Raw genomic sequence first — 23,314 nt, 5'->3', positions numbered from 1 at the left:
AGGGAGGGGGGATCATTGAGAGAGGAGAACTTGCCCTTGTCTCTTCCTCTTGACTTACTCGAAGGTCCATCCCCAGTGTCCCCTCCGCCACTCTGGCTTCTGTAGCGATACCTGAGGGTGCAGCGTGGCGTCGGTCTTCGTGAGTGGGCCTGTGAAAGGGGATTTTCCTGTGCCAGTTGATCTATCCTCATACGCTTCAGCCCCTGACGGTTTTTAGCTGCGCATCCATTACCTGGTGCATCTGGAATACCACCAGGGGCCAACCTGGGCTGGATATTCTACAGAAGCCTCAGCCCTTTGTATGTTGTACAGACCAGAACGCTCTCGAGAGGCAGCAAACCTAGTTTCCATGGGTTGAATGCTTCAGAGACCCTTCTTGCCTCGTCCAGGGAGAGCTCGCAGGCCCAGACACCTCAAGTGCCACAGATCTGTCTGCAGGCTCCAACACAGGCTTCTGAGGAGCTCTGTGGCCAAGCCTCGGGAGGGGGTGGGTTGGTTTTAAAACAAGGAAGGATTTCTAGAATAAGGGAAGTTTTCTTTTTCCTGTACTTAAGGCTGCTGGTTGCCTTCATTTTTTTTTTTTTTAATAAATAACCCAACCATCATATCATCAGAAATGAGAGTGAAAACTAGTGAATGAGGCTCAGCTGCCTTGTGAGCAGCATGTGAGGGGGTCCGCGAGGTGAACTCTCTGGGGCCCTATCCCTGAGTCTTAGGCCAGGTATGCAGGAAGGGGATGGACACTGCATGTGCTCGGTGTGTGTTCGAATGGATCAGTAATTCCAGGCAGATAAATAGCATGTACAAAGGCCCAGGATTATTAGAGAAGAAAATTTCCCTTTCCAAAGGTAATTTTTGGAAATTCTGTTAGGGTGATTTCAGTACACTGAATGAGAGATTTGACCTGAGGAGGACCACGAAAGATTTAATTCACCTCCTAAAGTATATTGTCTGCATAAATCTAAATGCACAGGGGTTAGAAAAAAAAAGGGAGAGGGAGGATTCTCAGCAGGAACAGGGTGAAGGTTTGGGCCTGTGTGTAGCTGCTGTGCCCATTTGGGATTTGAGACCCAGTCTATTGACGCCACGGTCAGTGTCCCTTCAGCCCAGGTGGTAGTGCTTCCCCCTTCCCCACACCATCTCTGTCATCAGTGTGAGAGGCCACACAGCCCTCGAAGGTTGTGGAACCAGCCTCCAGGGGAGAAAAGGGGAATGAAGGGCTGTTTTGCTGAGGGAATGGGGCTTCCTTATCGTGCTCTTCCCCCTGCACTCCCGACAGTGTCCCCAGAGCCAGAACTAGACGAGTTAAGACCAATCCACTCAGCCGGGCTCTCCGTCTCACCCAGTTGTCCTTGTAGCTGAGACCCAGTTTCTCAGTAGAAAGCGTTTGTCTATGGTGGCTTCAGGACATTTAGGAAGGGATCCAGAACGAAGGGTGGCTCTTCCTGCAGGTTCCCTGAAGAAAGGAGGGTCCTCAAAATACATCTAGAGTAACCACAGTGGCAGCCTCTCTCGTCTGCCCCCCCCCCTCCCTGCAGAGGATGAACAGGGTAGAAGGATGTGCTCTGGCCCGTGTTAGCAGGAGAGGAGGAAAGCTCGCTCGGAGCCCAGATGCAACCGCGTCGGGCAGAACGATCCGTCCCACAGTGGTTATGAACACTCAGCTGGCAGAGGGGATGACCGGCGTGCTGTTGAAGTTGGACGTGTGGCCCAGGCGCGAGCTCCATTGCACATCTCGTTTCATGTTTTGGGTCTTTAGAGGCAGGCGTAGTTGGTCATGTTTCTTATACTGTTTTTTGGGGGTTTTTTTCCCTTCTACCCTCACTCCCTTGCAGGTACATTCATTAAAACTTGCCCTCGAAGGTGTGGAAAAGGAGAGAGATTTCTACTTTGGCAAGTTGAGAGAGATTGAGCTACTCTGCCAAGAACACGGGCAGGAAAATGATGACCTCGTGCAGCGACTAATGGAAGTCCTCTATGCTTCGGAAGAACACGTAAGTGAGAGCCCTTGACTCTTGCGTTCTGAAGCAGTGCTCTTGGCCAGGGTGCAGTGATCAGTGTGCCTTCAACTGCTGAGAATTAGGACTCAGCCAGTGCATTTGTTATTCCCAGAGGAGTAAGAATCATTATCATCCAGTTCGCTGACCCATGCTTGTGGGCTGGGCGTTCATGAAGTAATCTGGGAAGAGATGAGTGGATGGGGGAGGGGGGAGAGTAGGAAGGCTGATTGAGAAAAACAGGCTGATGCAGCCAGCTATCAAGTGGTTTTCAGCTCTGAGCAGCTGAGCAACAAGAATGTGTATAAGGATTCTTCATGGCAGATCAGAGTCTGGTTAGAGGAAGAATTCACCTAGGTGTTTCCCCATCCCCAGAAGCCCCCCCCCCCGCCTGTTTTTATTTCACCGCTGGTTGTCTTGGTTCCTCCTTGCCCGTGCAGACCACTGTGCAACAGCCCTTAGCTGGAAAAGATTTTTAGAAGGGCTCCTCTGGGGCTGTCTGGCTGGCTCAGTCGGAAGAGCATGCAACTCTTGATCTCAGGGTCATGAGTTCAAGTCCCATGTTGGATATAGAGATTACTTAAATCTTAAAAAATAAAAATTAAAAAAAAAAAAAGGCAGCGGCCTCTACGGGCAGGACCTGGCTATCAGGGCTTGCTCGTCCGGAGTGTAAGGGAGAGGGGGTGGGAGGGGGGACCCCAGGATGTGGATTCTGTCCTGGTGAAGGAAAGCAGGGAATCAAGGACAGGAAGGGAAGGGGGGGATAAATGGTAGAGACGAAGCCAGGTACCCCCAAATCTGCCTGTGCAGGGAGTGCGGGCCCCAGCAGCAAGGCAGGAGTGGGAGCCTGCCAGAGAGCCCCGCCTGGGGAAGGTGGGAAAGAGGGGCTGGGGTTTCAAGCTCTGCCCTAGTCCAGGCTGAAGCTGGTAGAAGGTCTGAGTCTGTTGGACCGGAGGCCTGGGGCCACTCCCAGGGCTCTGGGGGGGGAGTTGCGTGTGTTCATACTTTGACGGAACGGGAACAAGTCACCGGCAAGTTTACTTTATGACTTATTCCAGCCCAATACCAGACAAATGTTTACTCCATGTAAGATTTGAAATCCTAGGGATGAGATTTTCTAAAACGGCCCATGGTTTGAGGACTCTCCACCACATTTTTCATTCCCCCTCCCCAGCACAGTTTTTTTTTTTTTTTTTTTAAGCTTCTTTCTCAGTTAATCATGGGCTCAGACTGTAGATCTTGAAGTGCTGTCCGGGTCCCAGAGGCAGTGATGGCTTCACCAAATACAGTTCTCAGTGTTTTCAGATCTGATGGCAGAAACAGACTGATTTCTAGTGTGCCTGCACCAGCCCGAGTGCTTGGTACTCTGTCAAGTACTACGTGAGTTACGGTTATTCTCCTCACAAGCTTGTTGGAGGCTAAACCCAGCGTGGTGTCCACGGTGCCGCGAGTCTGAAGGACCGGGCCCACTGGCAGGAGGAAGGCAGTGAGCAGCAGCAGAGCGTCCCAGCCCTGTGCTGTCGGCGGGAGGAGAACCCTTCCGACAGCCACCTCAAGCCAGGTCTTGTCCCGAGAGGGAGTCCTTGGGCAGGGGCCCGCTCAGGTGACCTCCAAGTTCAGGGTTCACACAGGCCCCTGAGTTCTGGCTCACGGTAGGCAGGGCCGGCCCTGGGTGTGACTTTGGGGGATTCCGCCTGGTGCCTGTTTTGGGTTAAACACAGATGCGCCCTACGTTGCCATTTCAGGGGCAGGTATTTGCTGGAGAGGCTTCTTGTCTAAGGCTTTATTTGGTGCTGGCTGGTCTTTGATTCTTGGAGTCAAACAATCCTAGAATAGAATGTTTGGAAGATGTAGAAATTCAGATGGGAGTTTGCGTACAGAAGTAAACAGGGGCAGTTCAGTTCACGGTTGTAGAAACCTAATGGAAGTTTCCAAAGCAGATCACCAGACCGCTGTCTTGTGCCCCTCTTTATCATTCTCGGGATCTTTTCCCTTCGGGGCCACAGGTATCTGGACTTAGTCATTGCTTAGCTGCTGCCTTGTCCATCTGTCAGCTGAGGTGCGCCTGCTTGTATAAACAGGCACTTAATTCTTGAGGTACTGTCACAAAAGTCACTGTTGAGTGACCTAAAGATTCTTCCCTGCTCAACCAAGAGCCCTGGGGACGAGCCTGTGTTTCTGTCATTGGACGAACCCTGGGTGTACAGAAAGGGGACAGAGCCACTGCCTCAGCGAGGGACCACGACCTGGACCAGGTCAGGTATGACACATGTGGTGAGCACAGAAAGACAGCCAGGAGTGACAAGCAAAAACTTCACCGAGAAGAGGACATTTGGGTTGGAGTTGAAGAATGACCGGGACGAACAGCAGTGACAGGGCTCAGGCAGGGAGAGGACTGTTCAGGCCGAGGAAACCGGGTGAGCACAGCCCTGAGGAAAGAAGAGCCCGACGGGGACGGTGTGAGCGGGGGCAGATGAGCCTATTGAGTGCCACCTCCTTCTAGGAAGTCGGGAGCCATGGGAGCTCCTCGGTGACCCTTCCTCCTGTGGTAGGCAAGAGCCTTCTTCATACGGGCTTCCAGCTTGCTTCTCTTTCGAATGATTATCATGAGAATGAGGAACTCTTAACAGGCTTGCTTCCCAGCTAAACCTTCAGAAAGATGTGATGGATTGATATGCAAATACTAGAATTCAGTACTCCAGGGCCTTGTCTGGCATAGGTTCTGCCTGGCCTCCTACTTACATGTGTAAGTTTAAGTTCTTCTTATATGGGGCATAAGAAAATTTTTCTTCTTGTGAGCTTACACAACATGGTGTGAGCTGGGAGGTTTGCTCTTTAGCCTCGTAAGAGTGGTCTGGGGTCCACAGTTCCTGCAGGGGGATGACGTCACAGGGCCCCCTAGCTCGACACGGAGGAAAGGGAGACTGGTGGTGAGGTCTGATCTCATGGGTTCCTGGTCCCACAGCTCGTTACAGGCCTACGGGTGTTTGAGTCCATGGGTTTGACTTTCAGTCCTGGGTTAACCCCATTATCTCACAGTTAACTCCCAACTGTGCTGTGAGCAAACACGAGTTTCTGTAAAATGTCAAAACAGACCCTCAGTTCTGAGATCTCCCATGCACCCTAACATGCACTAACCAAGTAAGGAAAGCACACTTGTGACCTGCCAGAGTCCTAGCAGTAGGAAAGGAAGGCACCCTGCTAGCAGTAAAGAGTTAGGATGATGGATAAAATAGCATCCCTGACCCTTGGAGGGGGTGGGATCCTGGCTCGAGGGGCAGCTGGGTAGCCAGCCAGTGGGCTCGTGTGCGCACACACTCATGCCTGCGTCCACTCAGGACTGCGGCGCATAACCTGACGGAAGCCGAACCAGGACGTGAAGCTGAGCGGAGTAGTGGATGCTGGGGTGCAGGCAGGGAGAGCGGCAGCAGGAGGGAACGCGGGGCAGAACAGACGCCGGGGAGTTCCCAGGACCACTCGATTTCTTTTTTTGCCCCTAGACAAGAGGGAGAACACTTACTGGAAGAGGCCCGTGACTTTCCCTGTCTCATACTATCCCCACAAGAAATACTCCCCTCCTCCCACAGGAAGGCCACTCTCAGTTGAGGCACTAACTTTTGGGCACCAAGGACCACCCTCATCCTGCACACAAAGCAGTAGGATGCTGCAGTGAGGGCCCGGGGATGAGTTGGCAGAGGGGGAGCCGGGGGTACATTCTGAGGCCAAAATCCAATGTGGTTAAGTCATGAAGGAGTGGGGGGGGCCCCCCAAGGACAGCATAGTGTGGGCAGAGGGGAGGATATTGGGCCTTGGCACATCAGCAGGGGGGTGGTCCTGGGCATGGGGAGAGCTAACTGTTACTAAATACGCCTCTGGACACCGAGCCGGTAAGGGACAGCACTAGATTTGAACTAGGGTCTTCAGTGTGATGTTCCTTTCGACTGTTGTCACAGAAAAGGTTACTTCTAGAATATATTTCAAAGAGCTCTCCCACCAAGAAATAATAATTGCAGCTCAAAATAGGTATTACGAACCGAACAATATTCTAGGCACCTTACCTTCTTGAATTCCTTGACTCCTCAGTGAAACTCATTGAAAACTGTTAGATGGGTGCTCCATCTAATAAATAGATGGGTCCGTGCATGGGCTCGTGGGAGTGGGGACGCCCTGGCCCGTGCGGGATGCTGCGGGGCCTCCCCACCAGTACCTAGCTCCAGCTGAAACCTCTCCGCCTGTCCTGCAGGAGGGCCACCCGGAGGAGCCTGAGGCCGAGGAGCAAGTCCACGACCGGCAGCCCCAGCAGCCGGAAGAGTACTGAAGCGTCCTGGCCACTCGCGCCGTCAGCTGTGCGTGGGAACTTTTCTTCTGGAGAGACGTGTGGCCTCAAGCTCAGCCGAAACCAGTCGTTCCCAGTCTGCCGTTAACATCAACGCACTGTTGCATCCGCCAGCCACTGCGCTCGGTTCCCATTTCCTTTGCCAAGACCCATTAGCAGCCGGCCGTCGGGCGGCCTACCTGAGAGATCACAGGGTCACGTCCCTTCTACTTCACCACTTGGCTGCTTGAGATTGATTCTGCTCTTTTCATTTCTTTCCAGAACAACTCCCCCCTTCCCGACACCACCCCCCCTTTTTATCCTGGTGTGAAACAATGGTAATTTGATATATGGTATTTATATTGGCATTTCTCAACCAGTGTCACTAGATGTCACACATTCGTGGTGCTTTGATGTTTGCAAGTCTAACCTCTGAAGGTAAATTTGGTCAAATAAATTGGAACAAAGGGAAAGAGATACTTGATATGAAAGCCATAAGGACAGTGACTTGTTTTATAGGGAAAAAAAAAAAAATGGAATCAAAACTAGGACTTCAGGGCCCAGCAGTATTTCTCCCTGAGCATAGTAGACAGCTACACAGTTTTGAAAGACATTATCAGTCAAGGACAACACCATCTCCACTTCGCCCTCCGACTGCTTGTCCCTCCCCTCCCACACCCAGGTTCTCATGCTCTTTTCTTTCTCAGGGTCCTCTTTGGTGGGCAGCCACTCTCCCCAAAAGCTGTCATCAGTTACCTACAGTCCAGAGGGGGTCTGCATCGGTGCAGGTCCTCCTGCCTCTCTCTGGCTTTCAGCCCAAAGCCTGTCCTCCGCACTAGGGGACTCCTCCTCCAGAATGACTTCAGGGTGTGCGGCCCTGAGGGGCAGGGCTCTGCGTCGTGCTGCACGCTCGCTGGAAGTGAAGACCTTCTTACTAGGAGCATCATTCCAAGGGAGACTCCTGATTCTGAAGTCTGGTGTTGACACTGGAATGACAGCACAGAAAAAAATCCCTGACTCCCCGTACCTTCTGGAATAAGGAATTTCCCCTCGTTAATACTATGGCCCTCCTTGTCATTGACCTTTGATAACCGTGGCAATTCATAAATAGAGGAAACATTAATGAATTAAAAGCATTCCTTATTTTTTTAACTAATATTTGCACATTTTCTTAGTATCTTTCCAAATCTTTGCCTCTTATTCCTTTGACAGATGGTATCCCTTCCTGGATCATTCATTTCACTTGGTTACCTAACTTAGCAGGTGCAGCAACAACAACCAACAAGTGTGCCCGCCCCACTTGCCTCTTAACTGAAAAGCTTCAAATAAATTTCTGAAATATGTATCCTAAAGCTTTGACATTTCTTTATTAATTGATGAAGTACTAATTCTCAATTCTAGCATCGGAGCTTTCCACCAAAAGAAGTCTTCTCAAAATCTTTTGCAGCAAAGTGGCATTTGAGTTACAGGTGAACAAGATGGCTTGTATTTTTGAGGTTATTCCAACACGCTCTGCGTAACTGGACAGACGTTCTGTGGTGTTCGGTTTCCCTTTCTTCTCTCTCGCGCCTGCTCTGCGCGGCGGCGACCCCTCTCTCTCTGGCTCCCGGCGGTGACATCCTCCCGCACCTGCGCACGGGTAGTGGTTGTGCTGTGCTCGGCCTCGCGCTCAGCGGTGGGCGCCCTCCCAGCCGTCTGTACGGACCTTCCTTTTGGAAAAACAGCTCTCGTAAAGAGGCACAATGAATAATTCCACGCGGATGATCCTTGGGGGGTTCCTCAGCAGGGCCCGCTCAGGAACACCCCGTGCCAGGTGGAGGGCGGCCTGGGGGGGGGGGGGGAAGGCGGTGCAAGTTGCCTAAGCCTCACCGGCACCAGCCGCTCTGTCTCTCCCCCAAAGCCCCAGCCTTGTCAGCTATGAAAACCTCTTGCCCTGGTGGTCATACCTGATTCTCCATCCCCGAGTCTTAGCGCCAGCTATTCACGGATCTAGCCAAGAGCTCCACGTTCCTCCTCCTGTCCGCATCTGAGCCCTCTTCCGTCGTGCCGGGTCGCATGTGACATCGATGCTTTGGGGAATCCTGAACAGCTAGGGTTCTCCGTCATCTTCGGCTGCACCCCAGCTTCGGTGCAGACCACCTCCTTTCCCGGGGCTGCTCCTTTCTCCCCGAGGGCTGTACCCTGTCGTCCTCCCATCTGGGCGGAGAAGCGTCCTGTTGTGGGCTCGCCCGCCCTCTAAAGCCAGACTTCATTGTTAGCCCCGCGGCCATGGCTGGTGACAGCACCTCCCCTGCTCGGGTCAGATAGGAAGTGATTGAAGCAGGGGGCACAGAGAGGGCCCGTCTTCTTTCTAAGCAGAAAAGCATAAAAAGGAAAGACAATGACAAACAGCTTGTTGAGCAGAGAGAAGTAAACTCCAGAAGGGAACCAAGAACTCCTCCCTTCCCTGGTGAGTATTTCCAGTATTCTGTTAAGGTTTGATATGCATTCAGATTACTTTTACTAAATAGTACACCATAAAGCTTTTGTTATATATTCAATGTAAACTGAAAGGAATGTAAACATATGTATTGTTAATTATAAATAGAGATAAGTAATGACATCATAGATGAAAAAGTCTTATTCAGATGTATCACATTCATTTTACATTACCCTATTGTCGCATGGTAGAATAGTTTTTTTGTCTCTGAATATGTGAATAACTTGACTTGCGTTTATCTTTTTACATATTTAATAAAAAAAAGTATATGTTAAAAGGACTGGATTTACAGATTCTTACATTTTTATGCTAAGGTTTCCTTCCGAGTGAGCATGTGTGTGTGAATAGGCTATTTATGTGGAATCCTGCATCTACCCACATTTTATTATGATTGACAAGGGGGGTGTCAATGGATGGCAAATGTTTTAACAGGAATTAAAGATTAGTATCTGATATCAAATGTAGCAGCTGTGATACCTTTTTAAAAACTTTACCAAAAAAAAAAAAAAAAGGTAAGCCATTCCCTTAGGAAAGATTGCACTTGCAGGCACACAGAAGCCTCGCTCCTGCAGCTCCAGCCTGCTCCATCTGGACCAGACAGGGCTGGGCAGATAGGAAACTGCGGGAGCAGCAAGCAGATGTTTCCAAGCTTCGTGGCAAAATGACCTAGGATGAGCAAAAGCTCTCGGGTTCAGTGCATTCTCCCCCTCTAGTTTGACGACTTGGACCAACAGTGATGATTTCTACACACCAGTAGAATACCAACTCATAGGCACAGGAATAGGTGAAAAAAAGAAATGCCTTAGAAGTGGCGAGGCTAGAGAACAGGGGACGGCAGCACGTGGGAGACTTGGCCCAGGAGATGGCAGGTCACGGAGGCTCAACCCATGGGCTCCCCACCCTGCGGGATGCAAGCCTGCCCTAAACTGCTTTCAAGCACCACCTAGAGGCCAGTTTGGTTCCTATACTCTCCTTTGGCGATTATTTCCCATCCACTTGCCTTTAGGCCCTTTTAAGCAGAGAAGTGGGAAAAGGACCGAAGACAAAGATACTACCACTTCTCCATCTACACTCATGTCTGCACCGGGTAAGTGTGTGACAGAAGGCTGAGCCGTTACCTGGGTTGGGAAAGTTCATGCTTAAAACACACATGAGTTTCCATTTCATTCCGCCAGCCCTGGGATTTTAAACACTAGCCCTCCCACTTAGACATCTGCACACAAATTGTCCAGAATACGTGTGCTCCATCTTACCTGAAAGACACACCGGTGGACTCTAGGAAGCACATCACTAGTGGTACAAAAGGGGGGAGGATAACAGGTTTGCTTCACGTCTTAAATCTGAGATCATCTCTAAAAACTGAACATGTTCCTACTGGGACTATGGGATTATGGGTAGGTCCATGGTGGGGGGGGCAGAAAGGGGTTCATGTAATTCCACTAAATTCAAGTTATACAATGCCAGTTCTCTAAAATGAAACCAGTAACTTCATTTCTGGCCTTTCTTAGTCTTCGTCTTCACCGCCAGACACAGCTCCTGTGATCCTTCCAGCCCCTGTCACTCGCACACATCACTGACCCGCCCTCTCGGCCCTAACGCCCTGTCGCCAGACCGCGCAAGTGTGACAGCAGGGCCGCTCCGGTTCCGGAGAGCTGGGAACTCAGACGTGCACCGCTCACTGGAAGAGTTCTGGCTTTGTTGCTAATGGAAGGCAAACCTTAAAATCCCTTGAGCCCTGGAGGAGCCCTCACATGGCACCGGGACTTCAGATCACAGGACTGCCCGAGGGCAGGACCCCCTGTCCCCTGTCCCCAGCCCCCACACCTTGTACAGGTAGGGCTCACACACAAGGTGTGTTCGCTGAGGGGTCCCCCCTCCCGCGTTGCCATGAGGATTGTGGAAGGCCCAGCCGAAGCTTATTTGTTGAATGCATTTTTCTTTTTCACTGAAAATGTTGACTCTTTCTAGCTTGTCAAGCTTAACTTCTTAAACCGGTTGCCTGTGGTATTTTGTAACCATTTTCTTAAGACTGAGTATAAATGAAGTGTTTTTAAAGGGTAATAGCATCTCAACGTACCTCTGAATTTAGGATACTCAGTAGGAACTAGCCCAGTACCTAAATGGGTCTTTTTCAAGAAAAAAGTACATATTTCCTTCTATGTAGCAAACATCCCTCATTTTCACATTATACTATTTCCCTAGGTCTTGAAGGTTATCCGTATAATTTTTTAGGTGTGTTTATCTCACTAAAATGTTTTGGTTAAATCTGACTGCTCTCACACGTTAATTTCTAACCTTTAGAAATTAGAGAAGTAACAAAGAGTTCCCATAAATGCGCTCACAATTTTTATCTGATCTAAATTCACAGCCTACCACCAGGACACTCTCTTCTAATCTGACATATTTATGATACAGATGAAATGTGACCTTCTCCCAGGGAAATCTTTTTTTTTTTTTTTACCAGCTTCAAAGTTTTTCCAGAGAGAGAGAGACTATAGAAAATCACCTTAAATGTCAGTCTCTCAGAGGCTAAGCTCTCTCAAAGATAGGTTCGGAGATCATCCTGTCCTGCAGACACACTGTCCCATCACGTGAGCAAAATATGGGAGAGGGGGCCAAGAAGGAAAATGTGAATTTTACCTCAGAACATTTTCAATTTTTCTTGAGAGTGGTTTTGAAATTAATGTCACAGAACGCTGACCAGTCACAGCTAAGATATTATCAATACAACATCCAAGGGCATCTAGCTTTCCTTTCTTTTTTAAATTTTGGTAACATTTCCTCGGGGATAAAAAACACACTCCTTTTAAAGATTTAATAGGCACAGAATGAACATTTGTATTCGTCATACCTACAGATCTAAAAAGGCTCAAATGTACTAATTTTTCTCTTCTGAGAACGTAATGTGGGAAATTGCAGACAGGTGGTTGTATCTCCACCGTCTTTCCTAAGCAAAGACTTGACAGTGTAGATACTCCCTTGTTAGAACACAGTTTTGTTAGCCTCTGAGTATTAAAAAGAGGCCCCCAACATTTGTTTGAAAACACTCCTGATAGCCAGTTTACATGCAATCTAAAAACCATCTGCCGGACCACGCAGCCATAGACTCAACCCATGACATGATGAAAAAGCCTCATGTAACTCCTTACTATCCTAACTGAGGAGAACGATGGCCACGCTCGAGCATCCTGTGCTGTGGTACTCTGTCACCCGCACCGGTTTGCAGGCCGTGAAAGGCCTCTGCCATTTTCTGATGGGACTATGTATGTTACCTTCCACAGAGAAAACAGTGGTGCGTTTCTAGGGAGAAGTGCCCCCAAACCCGATACGGGTGTGCTTTGGGGCTGAACTTACTACGGAGGCTTTTGAAGACCTAGAAGGAGGACTCTGGACCGCTGGTGCCTGTCGGAGCTGAGCCTACAAGAGCTTTCAGCTCCCTCGTCACTCCCTACTTTTCTAGCTCAGGGGCAGTCATGATTTTCCTACCAAAGGAAAGAGAAGGAAAGACTGCAAAGGGGACAGTGATATAAGAGGTGATCCCTCTTCCTTTCTAAGATACTTTAAGAATAATCCAGTATCCTTCAAGTCACTTGTCCCTGTTTTGGAAAATAGCATGGGGGTTGGGAGGCAAACTTGATCCTGTCCTCAACCCAGGTGCGGCTCACCAAGAACAGATTAGCTTGAGGCAGGAGCTGTGCGCTCACTTCAAAGGACAGGCAAGGTAAGAACCCAGGCCCTGGGAATGGGGGGACCGGCAGCCCAAGGCCAGCTGAGGTGGGCAGGAGGCAAAGGACCAGCAAGAGGATTCCACCAGGGCTGTAGCTTTGGCAGAAGAGAAGCCCACGGCTCCACGTATCTTGTCCACGGAAGCTCTTCGGTCCTGGGTTCCATCACCATTGCTCCTCTGGAGAAACCATGCCCTGGGAACCAGAGAAGGAACCAGCTGCTGCTTCACAGAAAGAGTGTCTATTCCTGGTCACATTTCTTTACGGACAAAATTCCTGTGTTTAAGTGTTGACTCAACTGTGCTCCCAAGAAGAAATAAGAGGGAAAAATTACCAAACGTAGACACTCTTTAAATTTAAAACATATATCCAGGAAAGCTGTAATACTACCTCAGAAAGACCCAAAAGAATTTTGTAAGCTAAAGAAAGGGGGAAGGGGAGAGTGTTTTTATTTTCTCCTCTAATTTAATGGTTTTCAAAAGCTTGAGCACGAACCACGGTGAAGCACAAGTCAACAGTGACTTTTTACTCCTAATATCACATCACTATCCCTCAGTTACTCTAGTGGAACTCTAAAAGAAGAGCATTCTGCATCCATACCTACCTCAGTCCAAAAATACGTAAAGCAGTTCCTTTTTTAAAAGCGTATACTACATATCTGAGTGAGGAAATCAGAGCAAGGGGAAATGAAGGGAAAGATGAAGGCAGAAGTAAGGTCAGTAGCCTCACACGTGCCCTGAGGTCTTCTAGACTTTACTAGGATGAAGGGGGAAAATTACCACCGAGCTTCCTAGTTGCCAACGTCAAGAGGTAAGTAATCATTACTCAATTTAAAGAGTCCATAAGCTGAAAACAGTTACTTAAGAGTGCAGATACTTAGATCTAAGAGAAATTTCTCTGGCTCCTAAGAAGAAATTAAGTGACGGAGGGAGCCTGACCGTGACAGCATCTCATAGCTAATACAGTATCTTTCTAGCAGTCCTCAGGACTACCCCTGATGACATAATGCCAAGATGCAATTCAGGAAAAACCAATCTACCAGGGACCTAAACTGTGTATGCACAGAAATAACTCTGGAGTGTCAGGCTTCATCCTAGGATAAAACAGGGGTGGGGGGCTTGTGAGCACCCCACTGGTTCCCACAGGTACTCATGTGTCTGTGCTGGGGGCAGGGGAGGGAAATGGCCTAGGCCCGCTCCTTTGTTCCTGGAGGGCTCTCCCAGTGGTCACTGTCCCTCCAGTTAAGCTCTGAGATGAGTAAATCACCCTCCCACCTGTAAGCCCCAGGCATTTTTCAAACTGCTGCTCTTGTGCTATATTTCCATGGGCTGTTTGTTGTGCTGTCTCTTTAAGGGCAGGGATTCATTTTCCTCTCAGAGCGGAGCCCACTAATTTTTAAAATTCCAAGGTTTAATCCCACTGGTTGTAAGAGCTCATGAAATTTGGCCCCTCTGGTTTTCAAAGCCAAAGGTTACAGGGATTCATCTTCCCTGTGCAAGCTCCCCAGTGTGACTATTTCCCTCCCCTCTCTGTGCCCACAGGCCCTCCCCCCCCAGGGGACAGCCCTGCAGGTCCATTTAGCTCCCCGCCACATCCCCACCCTTTCTTACCCTCTTCCATGTGGCCTCTTCTCTACATTTAGCTGTGGAATTTGTTCTGCCAGTCTTGGGGTCATTGTTAAGGGTCTCACTGATGCCTTCCACTCTTTTCTCAAGTCCACTGAGTATCTTTATGACCATTATACTTTAAATTCTCTGTTGGGCATATTACTTCTCTCCATTTCACCTAGGTCTCTTGCTGTGATTTCATCCTATTCTTTCATTTGGGGCATATTTCTCTGTCTCCTCATTTTGTCTAATTCTTTGTGTCTGTTTCTGTGTGTTAGGAAAGTCAGCCACAGGGGCGCCTGGGTGGCTCAGTCAGTTAAGTGTCAGCCTTCGGCTCGGGTCGTGATCCTGGGATAGAGTCCCAGATCGGGCTCCCTGCTCAGCGGGAAGTCTGCCGCTCCCCCTGCTTGTGCTCACTCACACCTCTATGTCAAATAAATAGATAAAATCATTTAAAAAAAAAAAAGTTAAAAAAGAAAAAGGGAAAGTAAACTACATCTCCTGCTCTTGAAAGTGGTAGCCTTATGAAGGGGTCCTGTAGTGCCCTGCAGTACAACGTCCCCTGTTCTCCGGAAACTGGTGCTTCAGGACTGTCTTCTACATGTGTTGGATGCGCCCAGTGGTTGTGACTGAGCCACTTTTTCCTTCATCCAGTCGTCTACTGTGGCTCTCTTGGCCTGTTGAGGGCAGGGTTTAGACCCTCTGGTGTTAGTTGTCCAATCTGGGGCTGCCTTGGGCTTGAGTTGAGTGAGACCAGGCGTTTGCCAGAGATGCATTAGCATCCAACTGCAGGGTGCTTTCTCTGTGTTGTCCTCTGAGAAGCTTTTATTGGTGGCAGGGCCTGCAATCACACCAGCTGTCTGCCCCCAGCCCACTGCTGGGGCTGCCATCTGACTGGTATGTGTGGTTATCTTTCCCTCTTCCCAAGACAATAGTCACTTTGGAGTGGTGCTGGCCCCTGTTGGGGCTGCCTGCACACTGCCAGGCTCGTGGCACCGCTTTGGATGGTCTCCAGCCAACAGTGTATTGGGGGGGCAGATCCACAGCGTGCGTGTGGGCAGGATGCACAGTGTTAGCAGGGTCCCCTGTGAAAGGGGACTTGCCACCACCAGGACTAAGGCAGGCCTGACTGGAGGGGGTGGATCTGCTAGAGCTGGATACTCTATCCAGCAAGGCCGTCATTCAGAATAGAAGGTGAGAGAGTTTCCCAAACAGAAGGTAAAGGAATCCATCACCCCTAAACCAGCCTTACAAGAAATGTTAAAGGGGGTTCTTTGAGTGGAAAGGAAAGACCCCAAGCAGGAGTAAGGAAAATAGGAAGCACAAAGGTGTAAAAATTAAGTATCTATAAAAATCAGTCAAGGGATTCACAAAATAAAAGGATATAAAGTATGACACCATATAAAACACTTTACAGGTTATAAAATGGTTGCACAAATAACCATGTAGTAGAGATTGCTGGGAAGATGGCAGAGTAGGTTTCCCAAACAAACAAAAGATAAAAGAATTCGTGACCACTAACTAGCCCTACAAGAAATGTTAAAGAAGACTCCTTGAGTGGAAAGACCATAAGTAAAAGTAAGAAAGTAGGAAGTACAAAAGCAGTAAAAATAAGTATAACTATAAAAAAATCAGTCAAGGGACTCACAAAAGGATGTAAATTATGACACCATATACCTAAAATATGGGGGGGAGGAGTAAAAAATGGGTTCAAACTTAAACAACCATCAACTTAATATAGACTACTATATGCAGAAGATGTTCTATACAAACCTAGTGATAACCACACACACACACAAAAGTAATAGCTATGCAAAAAATAAAGAGAAAGGAATCCAAGTATATCATTAAAGAAAGCCAGCTAATCATGAGAGAAGAGAGCAAGGGAAGAAAGGAACAAAGAACTACAAAACAACCATAAAACAAGTAACAAAATGGCAATAAATGCATACCTATCAATAATTATTTTGAATGTAAATGGACTCATGCTCTAAACAAAAGACATAGGGTGACAAATAAAAAAATAAGACCCATCTATATGCTGCCTACAAGAGACTCATTTCAGACCTAAAGATACATGCAGATTCAAAGTAAAGGAATGGAGAAGCATTTATCATGCAAATGGAAGTGAAAAGAAAACCAGGGTAGCAATACTTATAACGGAAAAAATAGACTAAAAACAGACTAACAAGAAACAAAGGACATTATATAACCATAAAGAGAACAATTCAACAAGATGTAACCATTGTAAATATTTATGCACCAAACATGGGAGCACCTAGACACATAAGGCAGTAACAAACATAAAGGAAGTAATCAATAGTAATACAGTAATAGCAGAGGACTTCAACACCCCACTTACATCTATGGACAGATCATCCAAACAAAATTGACTAGGAAACAATAGCTTTGAATGACACATCGGACCAAATGGATTTAAGAGATATATACAGAACATTCCAGCCTAAAACAGCAGAATACACATTCTTCTCAAGTTCACATGGAAGATACTCCAGAATAGATCACATATTAGGCTACAAAACAAGGCTCAACAAATTCAAAAAGATGGAAGTCATACCATGCATCTTTTCTGACCACAACGCTATGAAACTAGAGATCAACCACAAGAAAAAAATCTAGAAAGGACACAAATACACAGAGGTTAAGTAATATGCTACTAAAGAATGAATGGATCAAGAAATCAAAGAGGAAATTAAAAAATACATGGAGACAAATGAAAATGAAAACACAATGATCCAAAATATTTGGGATACAGCAAAATCTCTTCTAAGAGGGAAGTTTATAGCAATACAAGCCTACCTTAAGAAGATAAATCTCAATCTAACCTTACACCTAAGGGAGCTAGAAAAAGAACGAACAAAACCCAAAACCAGTAGAAGAAAAGAAATAATAAAAATTAGAGCAGAAATAAAATAGAAACCAAAAAAAAAAGAACAGATCCATGAAACCAGAAGCTGGTTCTTTGAAAAGATCAACAAAATTGATGAACCTTTAGCCAGACTCTTCGGGGGGGGGGGGGGGGAGACCCAAATAAATAAAATCAAAAATGAAAGAGGAGAAATAATCAACATCCCAGAAATACAAAGGATTGTAAGAGAATATTATAAGAAATTATATGCCAACAAATTCGACAAGCTAGAAGAAATAGACAAATTCCTGGAAACATATAACCTCCCAAAACTGAATCTGGAAGAAATAGAAAAGTTGAACAGACCAATTATCAGCAATGAAATTGAATCAGTAATCAAAAAATTCCCAACAGGGATGCCTGGGTAGCTCAGTCGGTTGAAGCATCTGACTCTTGATTTCAGCTCAGGTCAAGATCCTGCCCCCCCCCCCCCCCCGCCAGCCACAGCTGATGGTCTAGAGCAGACACCAACCTAGGGGCAGTCAATCTGGGGTGGCCAGTAACCACACAGCCTGACTCTACGAGCAGGGCCCATCACAGAGTCCTCTGCCCGCCTCTCTCTCTCATTTGTACTAAGGATTAAGGACCGAGCCATGGAAACTAGACTGAGATGCAGAATGAAGGGAGCACCGAGGAAGGATCATGGTAAGCAGATGTTCTACATAAAGCAGAAACAGAAGATGGAAAAAGCAAAAGGAAAAGAAAACAGACCCTCAAGCAAGAACCAGGGAACGACATTTTAACTAAGCTCCATAAACATCGGCTGCTTCCTTGAACCCTGAACACCCACCAGTTGTTTTATTCTTGAAATCCAGTTCATCAGTTTTATTGATGTGATGTGTAGGTGTAATCTTAAAGTCAGAGAAGCAACTTAAATGAATGTCTTCCTTGCAACCTAACACATTCTCATGAAGTGAGTCTCTTGAGAGGGAATAACTTGCCCAAGTTTACAGAACAGAAGGGACCTTCAAGACAAGCTGCTCCCAAGCCCAGCTGAGCTTCAAGCCAACAGCCAGCCCCACCCGGTGGCTGTGTGTAAAAAAGTGTCCTGGATGTCCAGCCCCCTGAGCCTTCAGATACCTCTGAGCATCCACACAAGCATGGAGAGACCCCGAGCAAGAACTGCCCAGCCATCCCATAGAACCACCGAAATAACAAACTGGTATAAGTCACTGAGAACAGGGTGGTTCATGACACAGCAACAGATAACTTACAATGCAGTTACTAGTGAGGGACAAGTTTTATGTTGTTGCTTTGTGCATGCATCATGCAGAGAGAATATGATTTCCATCCCATGTCTGCTATCACTGCTCTAAAATCATTTGGCACATCGCTTCATTGAGTTTCATAAAACAAAAACATAAAATGAGAGCATTAGACTACATGATCTTTGAGATTCCCTTTTGGGTTCTTTAAAATTCTGATTGCCAACAAATGACACAATCCAAACACGGCCTGCAGGGCTGGTTCCCCAGGCTCAGCAGCCTTCCTGCCTTACAAACTGTGGAGGGGAAGGAAAAGTCGAACGGGAAATAAAACTGCTTTTAGAGGCACAGTTGGTGCTTACAATTTTTTTGAATTGAAATATCACTTTCATGGGTACTTTGACTTAATTTCAACTGTTTTTTCTCACTCACTTACTTGATCTGAGGTCACTTCCTAAGCCAGTGAAGTAAGAGGAAACACAGACCGGTCCAAAGTGAATTGTCAACACGGACCAGTTAAGTAATCATTTCCGTTTTGAAAATTCTTTCACTCTCCTCTGGAGGCTTGTATCAAGGTTCCCAACATTTTCCAACCAATGGGCATGTCTACCCAACCTCCTGCCCCTTAGGTTATTCCTCCCCGGGGCAGCCGAGCAGGTGGAAAATACAAGCAAGTCACCCTTTACGTACGACAGACACCCAGCCTTCACAGAAGCCCCCCTCGGCAACAGGGACATGGCCTCACCCGCCTCCACCCTCTTTCTGGCACGTTTTTTTTCACTCCTAAGAAGGAAGAAAAGATCATGTATTTACCGCACCCTCTGCAGTGAACAAGGCACAGTTTTGTTTTGTTTTTTTTAAAGATTTTATTTATTCATTTGAGACACAGAGATGCAGAGAGAGAGAGAGCACGAGCAGGGAGAGAGGCAGAGGGAGAGGGAGAAGTAGGCTCCCTGCTGAACCAGGAGCCCAATGTGGGACTCGATCCCAGGACCCTGGGATCATGACCTGAGCCGAAGGCAGACGCTTAACCATCTGAGCCACCCAGGCGCCCCAAGTTTTTGACACCGTGAACAGGACGAGTGTCAAAGCCTCCAGGCTTTCCAGAAGGCCAGCGGCTGCCCCGTGCAGGAACACACAAACATGGCTGGGAACCAGGGAGCCGGCACTGGGGAAAGGAAGCCCATCACAAGTCGCTGTTACCTATAAAAATGTCCCTCTTCCTCCTGCCCTGCTCTCTCCCCCAAACTTCCTTCTCCTGAGGACAAAAAAAAACCCTGGGCTATTTCCAAAGTGTAGTTTATGGGAAATGCTTCCTTTGGATAGATTTCTTTATTGATTGTGATTTAAAAAACAGCTCAGGGATAATTTTAAAAACATATTTTACTGGACATGCCCTTCATTTTCAACATAGAAATCACACTAGCTACCTTTCTCTGTATTCCCAACTTCCGAATATCCAGGGAAGAACCCTAGCCACTGCCGTGTTCACCAGGACATTAGCTCCCAGTGGCCTGATGAGACCAAACCGCACATTCTGCTTTAGCCACCTCTGATGAAGAAAACCACAGCAAAGACGGTGACCCCGCAGATGGTCCATCCTCTGACGTGCCCAGGGGCGCTCAGTGACTCATCACCCGCACGATGCATAAGGACCCATCCTGGCAGTCTCACATGTTACTAGGCAATTTGCTGAAACTTACTTGGTTTGCTTATCTGGAACAGGGATAGTAACAGTAGCCCTGTTGGATGCCCACGGTCTAGCACATCAAAGGCACTCAATAAATAATAGTTACAGGCATGCATGCAAACAGCTTAGCATTGTGCCTGGGACACAATAAGTACTCGGTACATTTGTTGGCTGCTACAATTAACGGGAGTAGTAAGAGTGGTGGTAGTGATGGTATTATTTCTCTCAATCCATGCCTGAACTCAAGTGTGGTGTGAAAAGAGGATACTCTCTGCTCTCCAGAGAGGCTGTTATCCAGAGCCAGGACATACACCCCTGCTCATCTTCACATCCCCATCACCGCTGTTCTCCTTTCTAGCTCTAAATGCCCACCTCTTCCCCCCACAGTCCACTCACCACTATGCACCCAACTCTTCTGGTTTATGTTAAGTCCCAAGAAGAATAAAAATTTCCATAGTTACCTGGAAAATGAAAAGCTTTCTGCTCAATATTAAGTGCTGGAAATCTCTGGATCTACATGTTCTCAATGGTCTCTTTGGACAGAAAGGGGACTGGAGATCATTGGTCACCTTGCGTTGCATCACCGCAGGTTTCTCTTAAAGGAGTTCTCTTCTGTGTTATGTTATGTGTTAACATTATATTGTGATTACTGGCATTTAAGCTGCTATTCATACTATGGTATGATTTCAGGGGTGGGACCATTTTGTCTACGAATTTAATATCCCCAGCATCTAGGATTTTGAGCATATAGAAAAATTCAGTATGTAACACTCGGTCGTTAAGCGTCTTGCCTTCGGCTCAGGTCATGATCCCAGGGTCCTGGGATCGAGCCCCGCATCGGGCTCCTGGCTCAGTGGGAGTCTGCTTCTCCCTCTCCCACTCGCCCTGCTCGTGCTCTCTCTCTCTGTATCTCTGTGTCTCAAATGAATAAAAAATCTTAAAAAAAAAAAATAAAGAAAAACTCAGTATGTTTACCAAATAAAGGAAGGGAAAGGTGCAATGATAGAGTTTAGAGTTATTTCCTATATATCCATCTTGCTCTCCAGTAACACAAGTAATTTAACTTTCTATTAAAGAAAATTACAGTCCATGTAACCAAAAGAACTAAAGAGATGAGAACACAGAACTGGAGAGAACGATGAAACGTGGCCTGATTCTCATGAGCATGGAAGTTTAGCATCATGTTTTTTATTTCATTTTTTTGACATCATGATTTTCAAAAAGCTACCACTTTATCATAAGATGTATTTTCAAGCCTTGGAGATTGAATGTCACTGATAAATATTAGATTCTGACTACATAATTGTGTTTAATTTTGAACTTTCCTAATATAAACTTCAAAACCAAAATTGAAAGATCATGAACAAGAATAAAATGTTGAGTTAGAGAAAGACTTAGCAACCTTCTAGACCAATGATTCTCATTGTGATCATGGGACTTTGGAGACCCCAAGACCCTTTCAGGGAGTCCTCAAAATCAAAGTCATTTTCCTAATGACACTAAGGCATTATTCTTTTTCACTCTCGTTCTTGCACCAGTGAACAGTGGATCTTTCCACAGGTTACATGATGTATGATATCACAACAGACAAATGCAGAAGCAGATTTAACAGTCCAACTGACTTCTATTTAGCCACTCCTTAAGAAAATTTACAGAAATGTAAAATAGTATCACTCTTCTGAGAGTTTTTGTTTTGAAAAAGTTATTTTTCATAAAAATATGCTATGTTCATATATAATGAACTCATTGCTTTTTAAAAAGAACATTTTTAGTTTCTATTATGATAAATATTAATAACTATAACCCATATAAACAAAAGCTCTTTGGAGTCTTCATTATTTTTATAAGTCTAAATAGGGTCTGAGACCATAAAGCCTAAGAACCACTGAGCCAGACCCATGGTTTTTAACCAGGGATCTGCATTCAAGTCAGCGAATCCGGTGCTGGCTTTTCTGTGTGGTAACTAATAAAAAGGGCAAAGAAGCTCTCTAAGCTCTCTGGCCTCGCCTATAAAATTAGAAGATCAGGGTAAAAAGAGAGGGCTGGGATCAAAAAAATACTGTGAATTAGCAGTGATCATTCATAAGAAGCTAGGTATAGGAAATGAAAAAGAAATGAGAGCCAAAGATTCAAAGGTTCTCAGGCTAGACAACTGGCAGAAGAGTAGAGCCTCTGGTAGTTGAAATTAGCCAGACTGGAACTGAGGGAGAAGGTATGAACCCAGTGTTAGCCAGCAGATCCTGAAAGATGCCCTGCACTCTCTTGATCTCTACCTGGATACAGAGAACTGCGGACGTGAGGAGCCAGGCCAGTGATAAGGATTTGAGGTTCAGCCCTCTCTAGTGACAGGTGGCATCTAGAGAGTGAGTAAGCCCATCGAGGAAGTGAATGTGGAACATGGAGCTGTTCAAGGCAGAACTGGAGGTGAGGGGCTCCTCTTGGAATAGGAATTAAAGAAGAGTCCAGGAGATGCTCGGAAAGGCTCAGAGACCAGAACAATGCAGGGTCCTGAATAGTATCTTGGCATGGCATAGCCAATGGATGGGTGGGAAGATGGAAGGAAGGACCAAAAAAGAAAAAAAAAAAAAAAAAGAAAGAAAAGAACCACCCCAGGGACAGCTTCAAGGAGGACTGGCTGGTCAATAATACCAAAGCCCAGGAAAGACACAAACGCTAAATCCTGAGACACTAATGGATTTGACAAGAATCGGGTCATTGCTTCAGACAAAAATTTTTATAAAGTAGTGGCGTCAAAACAATACATGAAAACTGTGTGGAAAAAATCTAAATGCAGAAGAAAGGAAATAAAGGGGGTGGGAGAAAGAAAAGGGAACAAATCCTGCAAAGGCTTTCGGTATGTAAGTCAGGACCACCTGGGTACAGCTGCCATGGAAAATACCCAATGGCCTCAGAACCACTGAAGGCATTAAAGGCAAAGGGAAGGATGGCGGGCACCAGGACTCACAGGATTTCATCAAACCACCCTGTTCAAAGGACCATTTCCTGGTCCACCCAAAATACAATCCTCAGAAATCCTATAATTCAAAGGTCAAAAAATATTAGGGTCATGAGATGAAGGTTAAAAGACCTCGTCTAGTCAGATATTATTTAAAAGGAAGTATTTAGACTTGAATAGATCTTGAAAAGAGATACAAATAATAAAAACCCAAGTATCAGAGTTTCATATATAAAAAGGAATTGCTATGACAACCACCACTCAGCCTCCACAGAAAATATAAATAGGAACCAGAATGAGAAAATTCTAGAGAAATGTGGCTTTTCTGATTTGGAAACCATTTCAACTCCTGTTCTTTAATGTTTTGCTCATTTGGCTCTGATAGGAGAACATGAATATATTCCCCCATTT

At 46.5% G+C, this 23,314-nt stretch overlaps 1 protein-coding gene across 2 annotated transcripts in view; it reads left to right on the top strand.

Moving 5' to 3' along the window:
• Nucleotides 1-6,875, top strand: part of MAPRE2 (microtubule associated protein RP/EB family member 2) — a 150,632-nt gene extending 143,757 nt beyond the window's left edge. For both annotated transcript variants that reach the window (XM_032421385.1, XM_032421384.1), the window contains 2 exons: nt 1,836-1,994; nt 6,241-6,875. In XM_032421385.1, the coding sequence (XP_032277276.1) occupies nt 1,836-1,994; nt 6,241-6,315 (234 nt within the window). In that variant the 3' untranslated portion in view covers nt 6,316-6,875. The remainder of the gene's footprint in view (nt 1-1,835; nt 1,995-6,240) is intronic.
• The last annotated feature ends 16,439 nt before the right edge of the window (nt 6,876-23,314 follow it).

The sequence above is a fragment of the Phoca vitulina genome, unplaced genomic scaffold, assembly GCF_004348235.1.
Source record: "Phoca vitulina isolate PV1807 unplaced genomic scaffold, GSC_HSeal_1.0 scaffold24, whole genome shotgun sequence".
In the NCBI taxonomy this organism is placed as follows: Eukaryota; Metazoa; Chordata; class Mammalia; order Carnivora; family Phocidae; genus Phoca; species Phoca vitulina.
The sequence above is the reverse complement of the archived record's forward strand: the minus strand, read 5'-3'. Positions and strand labels throughout refer to the sequence as shown.